Here is an 18,881-nt window from a genome sequence, read left to right as displayed (position 1 = left end):
ATGTGGTGGCTGAGAATTAACTACAGGATGCATTAAGTGAAGTGGTATTTCTTGAAAAACCTGAATATTGTCTTGATTTTGTTTCAGAACAAAGTTACATGTGGCCAACAGGAGAAAGTTCTGAAGTCATGATCTTTCAATGTAGCCCCACCTGTTGAGTTTGGGAGATTTTTTTCCCCCTAGGATGCTTGATAAATATTATATTGTTGTTCTAATTGAAAAGCTGAATTTTTAACCTGTCTGACATGGGTTTAATTTACTTTTATACCTGTCTGTAAACCTTGTGTTTAATACTTAGTTTCAGAACCCTTGTTTGAAAATCAGTAACACAAAGCAATTGTGCTTAAAATTTGTTTTTAGTTTTATAGCAATGTTTGTTTCCTTAGTTGCTGTCCACCTGTGAAGGCCTTGCCTAAGCACTTGTGATTATTACTCGTGAACTTGTCTTATACCCAGTTTGTTGCACTCACTTGACACTCATTATGTTTTATGATATTTTGGTGTCCCCATCTGTAAAGTGAGAATTGGATTAAATAATCTCTTCTGGCTCTACGAGAATACTAATAACAGTTACTGAGTATCTGTGAATGTCTCAGGCACCGTGTTAGGTTCTGTATTTTTTTTTCTTACAGCAGACTTGCAAGAAAGATACTACTCTCATTTTAAGATGAGATCTAGACTCTAGATCTAGAGTCTAGAAGAAGGGAACTTGTTCACATCATATAGAGAGAGAGTAGGTGAAGACATCAGAATTCAAATCTAGGTCTGATTGCCTCCAGAGCCTTTCCAGCGAATCTTTTCACTTTATGCTTTTTTTCTTGGGTTGTATCATTCCTCTCAGGTAGATGGTAAATTCTTTTGGTGAAAGTCACTAAATTCCTTAGTGACTCTATTTCTGTATCATCTTATATACAACAATCATGAAGCCCTCATTTGTTAGTTGGTAAGTTGTGTCCCACTTTTTGTAAGTTGTGTCCCACTTTTTGTAGCCTGCCAGGCTCCTCTGTCCATGGGATTTCCCTGGAGTGGGTTGCCATTTCCTTCTCCCTGGGATCTTCCCGACCCAGGTACTGAACCTCGGGTCTCCTGCATTGGCAAACAAATTCTTTATCTCTGAGCCACCAGGGAAGCCCTATATACTAGGAACTATTTAATAAATGTTTTGTTTCAGTGCTGTAATTAGGAGATAGCACAAGATATTTACAATAATTCTATCCTTACTGTTCTAAATGGGGGGGGTGGGAATCTTGTTTTCCAAATTTTCTTTATATAATTGAATTTAATGTTGACTGTTTCTATTTCTTTCACTGAAGAAAGCCCTGAAGAAAGTGATAGAAAGAAATTCCTAATTACTTTACACAAATCAGAGAGTAGAGGAATTAGAAATACAGTGAGATCACAAATATGGAGTAAAGGATTTATCTGAGAAGATAAATTTAGTCTGAGAAGAGTATATAAGTGTAGCATGGGTTGAGAAGTAAAAATGAAAAAATGAACTGGAAAACAAGAAAAACAGATAAGGGCTTCATGATTTTGTTAGCTCAGTTTGGGAGATGAAAAAGTGGAAAATCATGAGGATTTTGAAATTACTGATACTTATTTTTTACTGTTTTTTACCAGAGTTCTAGACATTATATATGACACGTTAGGCATAAACACTTTTTTCATATTATCTGATAATTTTTTAGCTAATAATATCAGGAACGAGCTCTTGAGTCTTTTTCTTTTTGATAGATGTAAAAACTTAGTTTTGGTCCATAGACATTTTGCATTGCTTTTATTTCTGAGTATTTGAAATATTCTTTTTTTGTAAGTATTCTTTTATGTTCTAGTGTAACAACTTAAATTTTATGACCCCCTTTGCTAAGTTCTGCAAAAAACAAGTCCCTCTTCTTCAGTGTGATTGATTCAGTTTTTGCTGTGAAATATGCCCAGTGTTTTGAAATTCATTAAATGTCAAACTGTTTGGGAAGAAGAACCTTTGTTGAATGAGTGGTAGCTATGCTCATAGGATGAGCAGCTGATGACAGCAGCTAGCATTCATTTTTTACTTCCTATGTGCCAAGCATTATTAAATGTTATTTAATTGCATTGTCTTCTTTAATATTCTAAACAATTCTATGAGATAGATATTATCATTATCCTCATTTTACAGATGAGAAAACTGAGCCTGAGAGAGGTAACTGGCCCAAGGACACAGAGCTAAAATGTGTTGGAACCAGGATTTGAATCCTGGCACTGAGACTCTAGACTCTTAAGGTCTTAACCTTAATATACCAAGAAAAACAGTCGTCACCATTTACCACCTGGGTCCAGTAGATCTTTTAAAATTTCTTACACCTTTAAGTCAGTTTTTGAATAATTTATAGAAGTAAAAATAAAGGAATAGTAAAAAAAAAAAAGTATATTAGAAATGTTAATGAAATTTAAACATAGCACATGCAAATTTTTGTTCTGTATTTTCCTGGTTTTGAAGGTATATGTACCTGAAATGGATAACATCATTTAAATGTAATTAGCTATTCATCATCCATCATACATGAACCTACATGTTTTTAATAACGTCTCTTAAGAGGCCCTAGCTTATCTTTTCTTCTGGTTCTACTTGTACTTTCAATAATTGGTGTGTGTGTATGTGTGTTAAAATATGCATGTAATAAAATTTACCATTTTAACCTTTGTTAGGCCTACAGTTCAGTGGCATTTAAGTACATTCACACTGTGCAATCATCACTACTGTCCATTCCTAGAACTGTTTCATCTTCCCTGATGCAATAGTTTTTAATTGTATAAGATAGTTTTAAAGTAAGCTTGTATTTTGCTGAAGCAGGGGTAGCCATCATCTTTGCTCATAAAACATTCTTATTTTTAGATTTATGAACACCATTTAGTTAGTGCAGTGATTTTTTTTTTTAATTTGTGTTCTATCCTTTTACTCACCTTCGTGTACACTTCAGCATTTGTCCACATTTGAACTGCATCAACATCATAAATGATAACAGAATATGTCACCTCTTTCGCAAAACAGGTTCTTGTTGTCAAAGTGTGTAAAGAGTCCTTGTTGAATACTAACTGGATATTTCATATTTCCTTCTGATCTTAGAAATTCATTGTCCAACTCATTGATCCTTTAAAAAATAATTTTTGAGGTAAAATTCACATAACACAAAATTAACTTAAAAATTTTTTTTTAGTTCTTTTTTTTAATTCATGTATAGTTGATTTGTAATTTGTATCAATCTGCTGTACAGCAAAGTGACTCAGTTATGCACATATATACATTCTTATATTCTTTTCATAATTAACCATTTTAAAGTGAACAGTTTAATATCATTTCAGTTCAGTTCAGTCGCTCAGTTGTGTCCGACTCTTTGCGACTCCATGAACTGCAGCACTCCAGGCCTCCCTGTCCATCACCAACTCCCGGAGTTCTCTCAAACTCAGGTCCATTGAGTCATTGATGTCATCCAACCATCTCATCCTCTGTCGTCCCCTTCTCCTGCCTTCAATCTTTCCCAACATCAGGGTCTTTTCCAATGAGTCAGCTCTTTGCATCAGGTGGTCAAAGTATTGGAGTTTCAGCTTCAACATCACTCCTTCCAATGGACACTCAGGACTGATCTCCTTTAGGATGCACTGGTTGGATCTCCTTGCAGTCCAAGGGACTCTCAAGAGTCTTCTCTAACACCACAGTTCAAAAGCATCAATTCTTCTGCGCTCAGCTTTCTTTATAGTCCAACTCTCCCATCCATACATGACTAATGGAAAAACCACAGCCTTGACTAGACGGACCTTTGTTGACAAAGTAATGTCTCTGCCTTTTAGTGTGCTGTCTAGGTTGGTCATAACTTTCCTTTCAAGGAGCAAGCGTCTTTTAATTTCATGGCTGCAGTCACCATCTGCAGTGCTTTTGGAGCCCCCCAAAATAAAGTCAGCCACTGTTTTCCACTGTTTCCCCATCTATTTTCCAGGAAGTGATGGGACCACATGCCATGATCTTAGTTTTCTGAATGTTGAGCTTTAAGCCAAGTTTTTCACTCTCCTCTTTCACTTTCATCAAGAGGCTCTTTAGTTCTTCACTTTTTGCCATAAAGAAAGTGGTGTCATCTGCATATCTGAGGTTATTGGTATTTGTCCCAGCAGTCTTGATTCCAGCTTGTGCTTCTTCCAGCCCAGCGTTTCTCATGATGTACTCTGCATATAAGTTAAGTAAGCAGGGTGACAATATACAGCCTTGACATACACCTTTTCCTATTTGGAACCAGTCTGTTGTTCCATGTCCAGTTCTAACTGTTGCTTCCTGACCTGCATACAGGTTTCTCAAGAGGCAGGTCAGGTGTTCTGGTATTCCCATGTCTTTCGGAATTTTCCACATTTTGTTGTGATCCACACAGTCAAAGGCTTGGCATAGTCAATAAAGCAGATATAGATATTTTTCTGGAATTCTCTTGCTTTTTTGATGATCCATTGGATGTTGGCAATTTGATCTCTGGTTCCTTTGCCTTTTCTAAAACCAGCTTGAACATCTGGAAGTTCATGGTTCACGTATTGCTGGAGCCTGGCTTGAAGAATTTTGAGCATTACTTTACTAGTGTGTGAGATGAGTGCAATTGTATGGTAGTTTGAGCATTCTTTGGCATTGCCTTTCTTAGGGATTGGAACGAAAACTGACCTTTTCCAGTCATTTAGTAGACTCATAATGTTGTACAACTACCCTCTCTATACATTAATAATTCTGAAACATTTCCATTCTTCTGAAGTAAAATCCCCTGTCCACTAAGGAGTTTCTTCATTTTTTTCCTTTTTCTAGCCCCTGGGAATCACCAGTCTGCATTTGGTCTCTATGGATTTATATATTTTGGATATTTCATATAAATGGAATCATTCAATGTATGACGTTTTGAATATAACTTCTTTCACAGAGCATGTTTTGAGATTCATCCACTCTGTAACATTTATCAATATTTAATACCTTTTTATAGTTGAATAACATTCCGTATGTTCCACTGTATGTATATAGAGTTTGTTTATCTTTTCCTCCTTTTAAGGACATTTGGGCTATTTCCACCTTTTGGCTGCTGTGAATAGTGATGGTATAAACATGCATGTACATGTACTTGTTTTGAATACCTGTTTTCAGTTCTTCTGGATATATACCTGGGAGTAGAATTTCTGGGTCATGTGGTAATTCTGTGTTGAACTTCTTGAAGCACTCCCAGTGTTTCCAGCACTCATTGGATTTTAAGTTTGAGAAAATTATCTAGGATATTGTCAGTGGTCTGAGATGTTGTTTATATCAGGGTGATTTTACCTGGATGATTTTACCCTTCCAGGGTACATTTAGCAATATCTGGAGACATTTTTTTAAAAGTATAGTTGATTTGCAATATTGTGTTAGTTTCAAGTGTACAGCAAAGTGATTCAGTTATATATATATATATATATACACACACATATATATACATATATATTAGATTATTTTCCATTATATTACAAGATATTGAACATTGTTCACCGTGTTATATAGCAAATCCTTGTTACTTATCTATTTTCTGAATAGTAGTTTATACTGTTAATCCCATACTCCAAGTTTATCCTTTCCTCACCCCCTTTCTCCTTTGGTCACTGTATTTCTTTTCTGTGTCTTTGAGTTTGTTTTGCATATAGATTTATTTGTATTATTTTTTTAGATTCCACATATAGGTGATGTTTTTATCCTCTCTGTCTGACTTTGCTTAGTATGATAATCTCTAGGTCCATCTATGTTGCTGCAAGTGGCAATGGTTCATTCTATTTTTTATGGCTGAGTAATATTCCTGTATGTGTGTGTATGTGTGCGTGAGAGAGAGAGAGAGAAATATTCTTGAACCAGTCATCTGTTGATGGGCACTTGGGTTGCTTCCATGTCTTGACATTTATAAATAGTGCTGCTATAAACATTGGGATACATGTATCTTTTCTAATTGTCATCTTTTCCAGATATATGCCCAGGAGTGCGATTGCTGGATCATATGGTAGTTCTATTTTTAGTTTTTTAAGAAACCTCCATGTTGTTTTTCATAATAGCTGCACTGGTTTACATCCCCACCAACAGGGTGGGAAGGTTCCCTTTTTTGGAGACGGTTGTGATTATCACAGCTGTACTTGCTATCGGATCTAGTGGGTAGAGGCCAGGGATGGATGCTGCTAAACATCCTGTAATGCACAAGACAGCCCTCTACAACAGAAAAATTACTTAGCTCTGAATGTCAGTAGTGCCAAGGAAACCTTGGCTTATGTCAACTTTATTGTCATCATTAGAGTGCTGTTACTTTTTTTTTTTTTTACCTATACTCTCAGGAAATGATAATTAAAAATCAATTTTGATTTCTATTTTGTTTTTAGAAATTTTGCTTGATGTATGTCCCTCCTTAGTTCTTTTTATCTTATTTAATTAATTAATTATTTTTGTTTTAGGAGAGAGGGGAATAAAAAGCCTTGGCAAAAATAATACCTGCCAGTATTAACAAGAGCTTGAATTAAGAAATTTTTCAAACTCAGCAAATTGAAGCTTAACAGCACAAGAGCTGTAGCTACTGATCAGGTAAGAATTAAGAATGTATTTTACTTTTATTTATTCTTTCAGGATATTGTTATAACAATATTATGAAAATGTATTACTTTTAACACGGGTCAAAAGCCCAGATTTAAGAGCTCTTGGAAGTCACAAGTAGCATTTTTGTTCTTGTCTGCTTTCTATAAACTTCTTAAAAGTAGTGTAACTTAGAACACTTATCAATATATTTTATTTCCAAATGTTGTTTTTTTATTAAACCATATTATCTTATCTTAAATGTGTTAGTTTGCTAAATATTTTTTTCTGTTTGCTGAGACATTTCATTTTGCTAAAAACACAAGTTTGACCTGCCAGATTTTCTTTCCCTCTTCTCCCCACATAGCTCATGTATATTCACAGCATCTGGAGTCTGTGTAAAGTCATCAGAAATAACACAGGGGGAATAGATAAACTAAACACAGCTGGGAATTTACTTTGGCCTGGAATATATGAAATGTCTAAAATTTTTTCCCCCATTTGTTCTATACGTTGGTAAGCTTGCACTGATCCAGAAGAATTTTTTTTTTCTTGGAAGGGAATAATATCTTGTAGAGGAATAAATGTCTTTTATATTTTAAATACACAGGGCTTTATTTTGTTTTGTTTTCAGTCAACAGCCTTTAAAAAGTACTGTGTATTGAATGCCATATTTGAGTTATGGAATTTTAATGAGAATTTAATGGAGAATTTGTTTGTAAATGTTGCTGTTAGGAGGGTGGGTTAAGATTGTGAAGTGGAAATTTTGTTTGGACTATCAGGTTTTCTTATGTGCCTTTTCGTTTTTTAAAGAGAGTTATGGGGTCACACAGAGTCGGACACGACTGAAGCGACTTAGCAGCGGCAGTAGCAGTATCTATTATCAGTCTCACGAACTTGTGGAGTGAAGGATGCCAGACCCAAAACATATTATTTTATTTATATAAAATTCAAAAACCCTGAGAAGGTGTGCTGTTAGACTTTGAAATTCTACCTTTGCAGAGTGTTGGAGACTAGGAAGGGAGCATAAGAGATTCTTAGGTGCTGGTAAGATTCTCTTTCTTCATGTAGGTGTTGGTTATGGTGGTATATTCACTTGGTACAGATTCCATGGTTGTATCATTTGGGCATTTTTCTAAATTAGGATTTGAATGAAGTTTGCAGTATTAACAATGTTAAATATTCACAGGATTAAATTGTTAGCAGTATTCAACAAACATGATTAGGCAACAGTGTAATGATTATAAGTTAGTAGAGTTAGTGCAGATGTTCTAACTAGTAAAACAACTTGGACAAGTGACTAAATTAATCTGTTAGTGTTTATTTAGTTTCAAATATAATTTGTAGTAATACCATTTTCTAAAGCATACATGTAGGAAGAAGAGGAATTTTAAGGCATAGTAGCAATTTTCAAGTAGAAAAAATTGCTTCATTATTATGTTTATTTAATTGTACTAATATTAATTTTTATAGTTTGATTACTCCTTTTTGTGTATTTGTGGCCATATTAGTACCCTTCTATTTTTTCCTTTGATTTCTTCTGTGAAATTTTTGAACTTTTAAGACTATCTTCTGTAGTTACTCCAGAGATGAAAAAAATTCAGATCGACATTTCAAAGTTAATCTTCTTTGTATTGATTTACTCTAAAATTGAGACCCGCAGCCGAATTTCCTTAGTGAAAATGGTGTATATCTTCACAGTATCTGAAATAATGCAGACTATCTGTGTGGATTCTAGAACACTATCCTAATGCATTTAATGTTTACTTTATAATATTTCGTTTAGTATAATGAGTGCGTTTTAAAGCCTTTGATGCTAATTCAGAGATCCATAATCTGCTCACAATGTCTTTCACAGTAGTTTTGATGATAACTGACAAGCTGTAAGTTAATTAGCACAGAACTTACTAATGAGGATGTTAAAATTTAATTTAAAAGTGAGGATTTTTATTTGTACACTCTGGACAAATTGAAGGAAATTCAATCATACATATGATAAGCATTTCAGGCACTTTTTCCTCACTCAGGTACTTTATTAGATAACAATAAGAAAATATAATTAACTTAATGATAGCAAAGTTTTGAAAGTATGCTAAGATTGCTTGTCTTTAAAACTGGGGATAACCCAAAACCAAAGCAGTAAAATAAGGTCTGTTAATTAGCATGGAAGACAGCTTCTTGAATTAATATGTGGTGTTAATTAACAGGAAGTCTGATGTTGTGTTGTAATTACCACCAATATTTTTGACATACTGAGTGACTGAAGGTGAATTACATAGATAGCAATTGAGTCAACACTTTTGTGCTTAGGAACGTTTTTCTTTGTTTCTGTTTTCTAGAAATATGGACAGACTTCTTAGACTTGGAGGAGGTATGCCTGGACTGGGCCAGGTTAGTATATGGACTAAGTATTTCTTTGTATGTTAATTACTAGCCTTTCACTAGTTATCCATACAGAAAGAAATCACTCCCAAGAAACTCTCCTCATAGATAACCTTATGGTAAGAAGCTTCCCTTACTGCTGGTTGTTGTATACCAACACTAAATAACTTGTGAGAATATGTTCTATTATCTTAATTTAATTTTCTCCTAGGAATAAGAATTTTCTCTGCTTTGATTTGAACTTTTGAGATATGCAAGATAATCAAACTTGCCTTTTGGTTAAAAAAAGAGAGACTCATAATATCGTATTTCTGAGTTTACAGTGTAGACTTTAAAAGTAACACATAAAAAAGTAAACATTGCGTACTATTGGCAAGATCCAGAAAACCCATAGAATGTTGGTATGTACAATCTTAACACTGATAAATTCCTTCTGGTAATTATGATACATGGATGAATAAGTAATACCTCTCTTTCCTTTAAATTTGGTATATATGATATCTTTCACATTCTTATTAAAATTAAATTAATTTTCAGTTATTTTTAATATTATCATTTATCTTGTTCTGTATAGTTGAGGCAAATGGCCTCCAGATAGATTTCTATCTTAGAATATTCTGTCTGCTTTCAGCTGAAGAAGAAATTTCTGCCTTTTTTGAATTCTACAGTGATTGTCTTCCCAGTCTTCAGTCACAAAAAAAGATGACTATGTGAGACTTTTATGTAATATATTATTTTATGTCAACATTTTGGGAGTATTTTTCTAACCTGCCTTTAGAACCCTTTTTAGTGATCAGCTTTCCCATATTTCCATATTGCTATCAATGACTTTGTCTTCCTTTATTCATAGTAGGCTAATATTTTGTGTGAGAAATAGTTGTGTTTGAGATTTCATGAAATTTTCAATGTTTCTTAGGCACTTTTACAAGAATTCTGTGTTAGACCCGTTGTGCTTGATGGCTAATAAACCTTTTCCTTTTAGGATGTTGAAATCATTTTATGATTCTGTATTGCATCCTTGAATAGACCATTTGTTAGTTTTGACTGTTTCTCATGTTCCTTTTCTGTAAGCATGTTTCTTTATGATTCTTCATTTTTCTAAAATCTTTGTAATACATTTGCTTAAGAGGTCTAAGTTTCTCTGAACTTGGCCCCTAAAGGTGCTTTCATACTTTTGCAAACATTACAGATAGCTTCTAGAATTTTCTGATTCATTCTAAAATCAGCAATAATATTGTTTAGGTATATAGAAGTGTCAAAAGTGAACTGAGGTGGTGTATAGATACTTCACATTTACCTGCAAATTACAGGTAAAGGTATTACCTTACAGGAATTCTTAAGAGAAGTTGCTTCAAATTTAAATACCAAAATAACTTTTCCCTTAAGTAGTAGATGCAGTAAATTATGTATCCATGCCAGAATCCATGCCTGTAAATTGCTGGACATGAAATGATGTTTTGACTGACCACAAATTGATTTACATCATACCTCAGTGACCACTGCAAACCTTTGTATTGAGCAGAAAACTAAGTGTTGGTTCAGTAACCTAGCCTTGGTTTTGGATAATTTCATCAGCCCGTGTTCCTCCTCAATTGTACTCTTGTTTGAACTTAAAAATATGTTGTCTGAGAATCTGTTACTTCATGTGTTTCATTTTTCTGGTTAGATGACAGACTTTCAAAAGAATGATATATAGGGTTCTTATTTCTGTGATAACCTCGTTTATCAAATACTAGGTATTCAATATTTCTGTGATAACCTTGTTTATCAAATACTAGGTATTCAATAATTATATTTTTTCTTAAAATTTTATTTTATTCTTGTTCTAGACTAAATTGACAAACAGATATGATGTTACTTCTACAAAATGAAATGTTGTGTTTTATTTTGTAATAAGGAATAAAAAGGTTAAGTGTATTGTTTATTAAAAAATTTTTTTTTGGCTGTGCATGCATGGCATACAGGATCTTAGTTCTCTCACCAGGGATCAAACCCACGCCTCTGCAGTGGAAGCAGGGAGTCTTAAGCACTGGAGTGCCAGGGAAGTCCCAAGTGTATCATTTAGTTTTAATAAAAAGTCAAAGATCTTTGGATTGATAATAGCTATTGTTTCCATTTGATAATGCGTAGCAAGTGTAGCAACCAATACAAGTAGAAAAGGAGATATAAGTTGTTTTATCCCTCCAAAAATAAGTGGGAAATGTTACTATCTTACCATATAATGAAAAAGTCAGAATTTCTTCATAAATAGGGGCAGGATACTTGCTGTTAACTTTGTTGATGGCCCTTTTAAAACATTGAAATTGTAGCAGAATGAAGTTTTCCATCCATCCTCCTGACTCAGCTTTCTTTGACTAGAAATGACTTCTCTTTTCCGTGGCTAATCCTTTCACTTATTCTCTGATCCCATCCTGTCTTGAAACCTTACTTATCTCCACTGACCTTCTTCTCTGTTACAAAGATATTTAAATGAACTGTATCTCCCCAAAACTTCACTGCATCCTGCCATTAAACGTTTCATTTCTAGAATTCCTGTAATAATAGCTTAGACTCACATACTCTACCTCCTTACTTCCATTGACGGAGAAGGCAGTGGCACCCCACTCCAGTACTCTTGCCTGGAGAATCCCATGGACGGAGGAGCCTGGTAGGCTACAGTCCATGGGGTCGCTAAGAGTTGGATACGACTGAGTGACTTCACTTTCACTTTTCCCTTTCATGCACTGGAGAAGGAAATGGCAACCCACTCCAGTATTCTTGCCTGGAGAATCCCAGGGATGGTGGAGCCTGGTGGGCTGCCGTCTATGGGGTCGCACAGAGTCGGACACGACTGAAGCGACTTAGCAGCAGCAGCAGCAGCACTTCCATTGACTGATGAGATTATATTCTGGCCTCCATTACTGTACTAGAATTGTTCAAATTGCCCAGTCTGTTGGCTCACTTTTAGTTCTCTTTTCACTGTTTTAATATATCACATTGTTCACAGTGTCTTTCTTGAATCTTTCTTCCATTAGCTTTATCCTGTTACTTTTTCCTAGTTTTTCATTATGGTATGCATACCCTATAAGACAACCTAACTTTTTTTTTAATATTACATTTTCAAATGTTATTATTTGAAAGTAGCAGGCTAAAATCATTAAATCTGTCCATAATATCCTACTTCAGTATAACTTATCAGTAGTGAAGCAAAAACAGATGTTTTATTAGAACTATTACAATTTGTAAATGAATAGCTTTTTGTTTCAAATATGTTTTTATTTACTTTGCTATAGTGCTTATGAACTTGAAATTACTGAAAGATATGAGATGATTGTATTAAAAGCATTTATTGCTCTCATTAGACTGCTTGATTGTTTTTATAACTATCCCAACCTAGGTCTTGGCAACTAAGCTATTTCTAAAAGCAGTCAAGACTAAACCCAAGAGATGGGCATAGCCAAAGCATAGTCAGCAGTCTCTAAAAGTTTCTTTTAAAATAATATAATAATAGTTACTTTATTTTATTTATTTATATTTTGACCTTGCCATGTGGCTTACAGATCTTAGGTCTCTGATGGGTGATCGAACTCGTGTTTCCTGAAGTGGAAGCTCAGAGTCCTAACCACTGAACTACCAGGGAATTCCATCCACAAGTTTAGGGACTTCTCTTCTGATCTAGTGGCTAAGACTCTGCACTCCCAATGGAGGGGGCCTGGGTTCAATCCCTGGTCAGGAAACTAGATCCCACATGCCTCAGCTAAGTGTTCATGCCACAACTGAAAGATTCTACATGCCACCGCTGAGACCTGGTGCAACCCAATAAATACATATTAAAACAAATTTAAATAGAAATTTTAGTTTAAGTCTCTTGGTCAATTTTAACTTTAGAAAGAGTTGAGATAAGCGTAAAAGTGAATGAAACTGGAGTAAAATGTCAGTGGCATTATCTTGTATTTGAATTCTTTAGACCAGTGTTGTGACTTTTTTAATATGTTGGTTGTTATGCTATGGGGAATACCAGAGTAAACAAGAATATCATTATTTAGTCTAGGGATCTAACAAACTAGTAGACATACAGCAGTTATGTTTTAAGGGCCTGGCACATATTAACTACTTCAAATTAGCAAATGTTAGTGCTTTTTATAAATAATGTGATTTTTATAGGATATGGTATTTAATATTTTACACAAAAAGGGAAAGTGAGACTGAATTGAGGAAATGATGCTTGAACTAAATTTTGGATTATAACCAAGACATACTGAGGAAAGCCAGGAGTGTAGGTGATATGAGGGAAAAGAATGGGGAAGGAAGCTGGTAAGGGAGTTTTCAGTAGATTAGATATAGGCATTCAACAGGTATTGAATGCCATTCTTAGTGATTTTTACTTTTTCTCCAACTGTTGTTGTACTTTGATGAAGACTTTATATTTTTTTATCAGAGTTGTGAGATAATTCCACCTGTGTTTTTGAAAAGTACTTCTAGTGGTAGTTTGGAGGATAGGTAGGAGGAAAGAGTTTAAAGGTAAAGTCATCAATTATATGAGGTATTTTTGGCTTTTAACCTTCTAGGAACATAGTAGGACTATGCCTTTCCATCATTTTTGCACTTAGCCTGCTTGTGATTTTGCTTTGGCCAGTGGAGTGTGAATTGGAAATTAACAGGTCACTTTTAGACAGAAACTTTAAGAATCAATGTGTGATTTGCCTGCCCTGGTAACCCAGGAAGCATGGAAATGGAATCTCCTGAATGGAATCTCTGAGAGAGAGTGACATAACATCCTGTAAGTCAGAAATCCTATGATTTTTGTGTGAAATTCCTGAAATTTTTTAGTCTCTAGTTTTTAAGAAACATGATATAGGCCAAACTAAAAACAAACTAAAAACATATGTTTTACCTGTAAGTTACCAGATTGTATCTTTCTAACACTGACTTCAGTAATTTCTGATGCAAAAATAAGGGAAAGTACTATAGGGGGGTGGTCAGAAAAAGCTTTCTGAAAGTGGTGAGATGTAAGTTACATTTTGAAGGATTATTCCGGGTGACTAGACTTAAAAAAAAAAGCTTCACAAATTGAATTTGATCTATTTTATTTGTCATAACTCCCAAATCCACAGCGTATGGATTTTGTATTTAAAACCAATAACTATTTTTTGGTTTCTGTTATGAGTCTTGGAGTAGAAATGTTCTTTTAATTATTTATCTTACAGGTTTTAGTGTTAACATTTTATAGAAGGGATTAATTTAATATAGTAATGGGGGAAATGACTGGAATAAATGACGAGGTAACACCATTTTCCTGAATGATGTTTCAATATCACATGCCAGTTCTCTCCAGTTAATCATAAATTCAATGCAGTTCCAATAAAAATACCAACCAGAATTTTCATGCAGTTAGAAAACTGATTATAAAATTTATATAGGAGAAAAAAAACCCCAAGAATAGCAAAGAGATTCTTAGAAAGGAAAAAGAAATTTTGTTTTACCAAATATCAAAATATATTTTAATGCTGTGTGACTCAAGTAGTGTTTTATTGGTGTAGAGATAGGTGGTGGTGGTTGTTCCGTCCCCAGGTTGTGTCCGATTCTTTGCAACTCCATGGATTGTAGCACACCAGTCTTCCCTGTCCCTCACCATCTCCTGGAGTTTTCCCAAGATAGACATAGGTAGATCAGTTTAATCAAATAGAAAGTCCAGAAATAGACTCATGTATATATGGAAACTTGATTTATAGTAGAGACGGTATTAAAAATTAGTGGGGAAGGAGAGGCCTATTCATTAAATGATGCTGAAGCAGGTGGCTTTCTTTATGGGAAGGAAAACTAATACTAAATTCCTACCTAATTCTGTACACAAAAATCTATAGCAAATGGATTAAAGATCTACCTATGAAAATTAAACTTTATAATTTTAGAAGACACACCTGTTAGGATAGTTATTATCCAAAAAATGTAGCAAATAAACAACTGTTGGTGAGAGTATAGAGAAACCCTTGTGCATTGCTGGTAGGAATGTAAAATTGTGTGACCTCTGTGGAAAATGGTATGGTGGTTCCTCAAAAAATTAAATAGAATTATATGATCCAGCAATTCCATATCTGGGTATATAACCCAAATAATTGAAATTAGGGGCTCAAATAGATATTTGTACAGCCGCTTTATAGCAGCAGTATTTGTAATAGCCAAAAGGTAGAAGCAGCTTGTATTTATTGATGGCTCAGTGGATAAACAAAATGTGGTATATTAATACTGTGGATTATTATTCAACCTAAAAAGTGCTGAGACATGCCTCCACATGGGTGAACCTTGAAGACATTATGCTGAATGAAATTAACCAGTCACAAAATGACAAATATTTTATGATTTTGCTTAAATGAGTTACTAGTCTGATTCATAGAGACAAAAAGTAGGATGGTGGTTGCCAGGAGTTGGGGGTTGTAGTGGAATGAAGAGTTGGTGTTTAGTGGTACAGAGTTTCAGGTTGGGAAGATGAAAGTTATGTAGACAGTGGTGATGATTGTATTACAGTGTGAATATACTTAATGACATGAAATTGTACACTTAACAGTGGTTAAAATGGTAAATTTTATGTTATGAAAATAAAACAAATGTTAGATTAATTTTTTTTAAACAAACACTTTTTGTGACGTGTTAATGAAGACTTAGGAAGCAACAGTTCTCATGGAAGCCTTTTTCCTTAGGGTTGGTCTGGGTGTGACAGTTTGGATTATTGAAAAATTGCAAAGTACTTAAGCGTCAAAATGCATTATGATGGAATATTATATAGCAGTTAAAGTGAACTAGGTTATATATCTCAGTATGCATAATAGAAACATATTAAGAGAAAATTTCCAGTTGTAGATACATATATACACTATGAAAGCATTAATGCTAATTCTTAAAATAGAATAACTTTTTTTAAAGGTAAAAGTATTACAAGTTCTAAAGCATCTCTGTCCAATAGAACTTTATGCTGTGAAGGAAATGTTCTGTGTGTGCTAATACAATAGCTATTAGCCATATGTGGCTATTGTTAAGGACTTACAGGTGGTGCTAGTGGTAAAGAACCACCTGCCAATGCAGGAGATGTAAGCACTGCAGGTTCGATCCTTGGGTTGGGAAGGTTCCCTGGAGGAGGGCATGGCAACCCACTCCAGTGTTCTTACTTAGAGAATTCCATGGATAGAGGAGCCTGGCAGGCTATGGTCCACAGGGTTGCAAAGAGCAGACATGACTGAAGTGACTTAGCATCCACACATGGCTATTTTTAAGCCTTTGAAATGTGACTGGAACAACTGAATTTTTAATTTTACTTAATTTTAATTCACTTAAATTCCACAGCTGCATGTTGAGTCCACAGTGTGTACCAGAATGACTTGAAGAACTGAATTTTTAATTTTACTTAAATTTGAGGAATCACATGTAGCTAGTGGCTACCATGTTGTATACCACAGGTCTGAATAACCCAAATCAGGTTCATGAGAAGGGAGGGAGACAAAAGGAATTTCCACTTCATAAATAATGTTCTTTCTTTTTAATAAGAACAACAATACAGAAAATGAACAACTCAGTGAATAACATTAATTAACATTTTCCTTTAAACTTCTTTTAAAAGCTGCCAAGTAAAACAAAATCAGAAATTCATTTTAATTTTATTTTCATGCCTTACTTAGATGTTCCATATTCTCTCTTAATCTTGGAGTTGAAGAGGGTAACACTTTAGAGGTTGCCAGAGACTAAATCATGTAGGGCCTTGTAGGAAATTCTCTTCCAACTGACTTGGGAAGTTGTTAGAGATGTCTGAGCACAGGAGTTTTGCTCATCATACTTCCATTTCTAAAGAACCTGGATACTCTTGGAGATGAGACTTAAGGCAGGAATGAAAGCAGAGACAAGAAGCTACTATACTGTTTTGAAATAAATTACAGATTATTATGTTTTATTTTTATTGTGTGTCTACTAGGGAGATTCTAGTGTGGCTTCGGCCAGCGTAGATTAATGTGTACAGTTGATGTTTACACCTGTCACATTTGAAACAAAACTTTTGTTTATTGCTGGTGCAGTAGCTTGAAAATCAACAGGTGTTTACAAAAGGCTTTTTATGAGTTCTTTATGTTCCTGAGCTCTTTAACCTGTCTTTATTAACGGTTTTTATATACCGATGGATGCTTCTGGTTACATTTTTTCCCCATGTGATTCTTTAAGTATCTATCCTAATGTGATCCCCTGAACATTTACAAAGAGCCTTTCTAAACATTGATAGATAATTTGGTCATTTTTCTTCCTATTAAGAAGTAGATAAAGTGTGAAAGTGTTAGTCGCTCATCATGTCTGACTCTCTGTGACCTGATGGACTGTAGCCCACGAGCCTCCTCTGTCCATGGAATTCTCCAGGCAAGAATACTGGAATGGGTTGCCATGCCCTTCTCCAGTGGAGCTTCCTGACCCAGGGATTGAACCTAGGTCTCTCGCATTGCAGACAGATTCTTTACTGTTTGAGCTAAAGGGTCAAGAAATTTGAATTGTTTTCTTTCTTTGCTTAACTACAAATAAATAATGATTTTGCTTTAGAAACAAAGTAAAAATACAAAATGCATGTAATTCTCTTCATTTGCTGCTCTTGACGTAATAATTTTATTATTTTAAAAAGTATAGTTCCTAATTATTTTATTCATGTACTTGAGCTGATGTTTCAATGTAGAAAATTAAGAAAGAGGTCAGGTCAAAAGCAAGCTAATTAGAGCATACTCTTTTTAGGTGTCATTGTAATGTAATTCTTCTGCATAGATATTAAACCCTATGAAAAATGTGATGCTCCTGAGAAGTCTCATATCTGTTTTTGGGTGTTCTCAAGTGAAAGGGAAACCAATTTCTGGTGGTTGCACTGTGGTTAATCTGTGTTGTTTTGTTTGAACTTTCCAGTTGTGACTGGTCTTTCAAGGGGAAAGGTCTTTGACATTTGTGAATGTTTAATTCCTATTTTAATATGAAATTACCATAAATGATTTGCTTGAATTCTTTAGAACATAAGGGGAGCAGTGATGTGTTTTCAATTACAGTGAAATTGTCTTCCAGAATTGATCACATTCTGATGAAATAAAAAGTCAAAATTCTGAGGAAAAACAAAATGTTAAGATTTTAAAATTAAAGTCAAGGATATCATGGATCCATGACAACTGATACTGCTTTTGGTAGAAAGGGTATATGGAGTGAGAAATAAGAGAAGATACTTTTGTCTAGTACAGGAAACTAAGATATTATAGTAATATCTTATATTCCACATATGTGGGATGTAATGATCATAAAAATTCAATTTATATCTTTTCCTTCCTTTCCCTCAACATCATTTTACATGTTTGATTTACTGGTCACCTTGCTCATTTGGTACACTGATCTTTGGGCTTCCAATCTTAAACTTGCATAATATGATTTCTAATTTTTTAGTTCATATTATCATTTGGGCAGTTCTTTAGGTATCATGCTCACTTAAAATCTAGACAGTCATGGCCAGTGTTCTATCTCCACAGCATACGTTCAAGGTGGTTCTTCATGAGTTATTATCTGGGTTGAGCATCCTGGAAGTATGCCCCCAAGAGCAGGGCGATGGTCTCTACTGGGCAGCCTCCCAGTGCTGCTTTTCAAACTGTTGTCAGTGATTTCACAGGCTCTCCCTCGAGGAGACTGAATGAATACCTGTGTTGGGCACAATGGGAAGGCTTAGGGACAATAAAAAGTTAAGTGATGACTGGGTTAATTGTACTTTTCTCTGTTTCATTGTATATACATTTCCTATCTTTTTACTTGATTACATTCTTACCTGCCTGTGCTCTCTTTCTGTTAACTGTCAGTTCTTTGTAGTGTTGTAAACACAAGAACCTGAGTAATTAGAAGCAAAACGCTTATCAAAAGTAGACAGAATGATAAAATATAATTTTGGAAAAACACCCCTTTC

General features: G+C 34.6%; 1 protein-coding gene across 5 annotated transcripts in view; it reads left to right on the top strand.

Annotated features, from left to right (window-relative positions):
• The window catches only part of PSMD14 (proteasome 26S subunit, non-ATPase 14), a 101,469-nt gene that overhangs the window by 1,259 nt on the left and 81,329 nt on the right, over nucleotides 1-18,881 (top strand). For 4 of the 5 annotated variants that reach the window (XM_081581613.1, XM_081581615.1, XM_081581614.1 and 1 more), the window contains exons 2-3: nucleotides 6,457-6,583; nucleotides 8,911-8,962. In XM_081581613.1, the coding sequence (XP_081437739.1) occupies nucleotides 8,915-8,962 (48 nt within the window). In that variant the 5' untranslated portion in view covers nucleotides 6,457-6,583; nucleotides 8,911-8,914. Of the gene's footprint in view, nucleotides 1-6,456; nucleotides 6,584-8,910; nucleotides 8,963-9,584; nucleotides 9,664-18,881 lie in introns of all 5 variants that reach the window. The other variant, XM_081581617.1, reaches the window with a different exon arrangement.

This window comes from Giraffa tippelskirchi, chromosome 3, assembly GCF_054371585.1.
Source record: "Giraffa tippelskirchi isolate mGirTip1 chromosome 3, T2T-mGirTip1v1.2.pri, whole genome shotgun sequence".
Classification (NCBI taxonomy): domain Eukaryota; kingdom Metazoa; phylum Chordata; class Mammalia; order Artiodactyla; family Giraffidae; genus Giraffa; species Giraffa tippelskirchi.
This window is presented reverse-complemented; position numbering and strand designations above follow the sequence as displayed.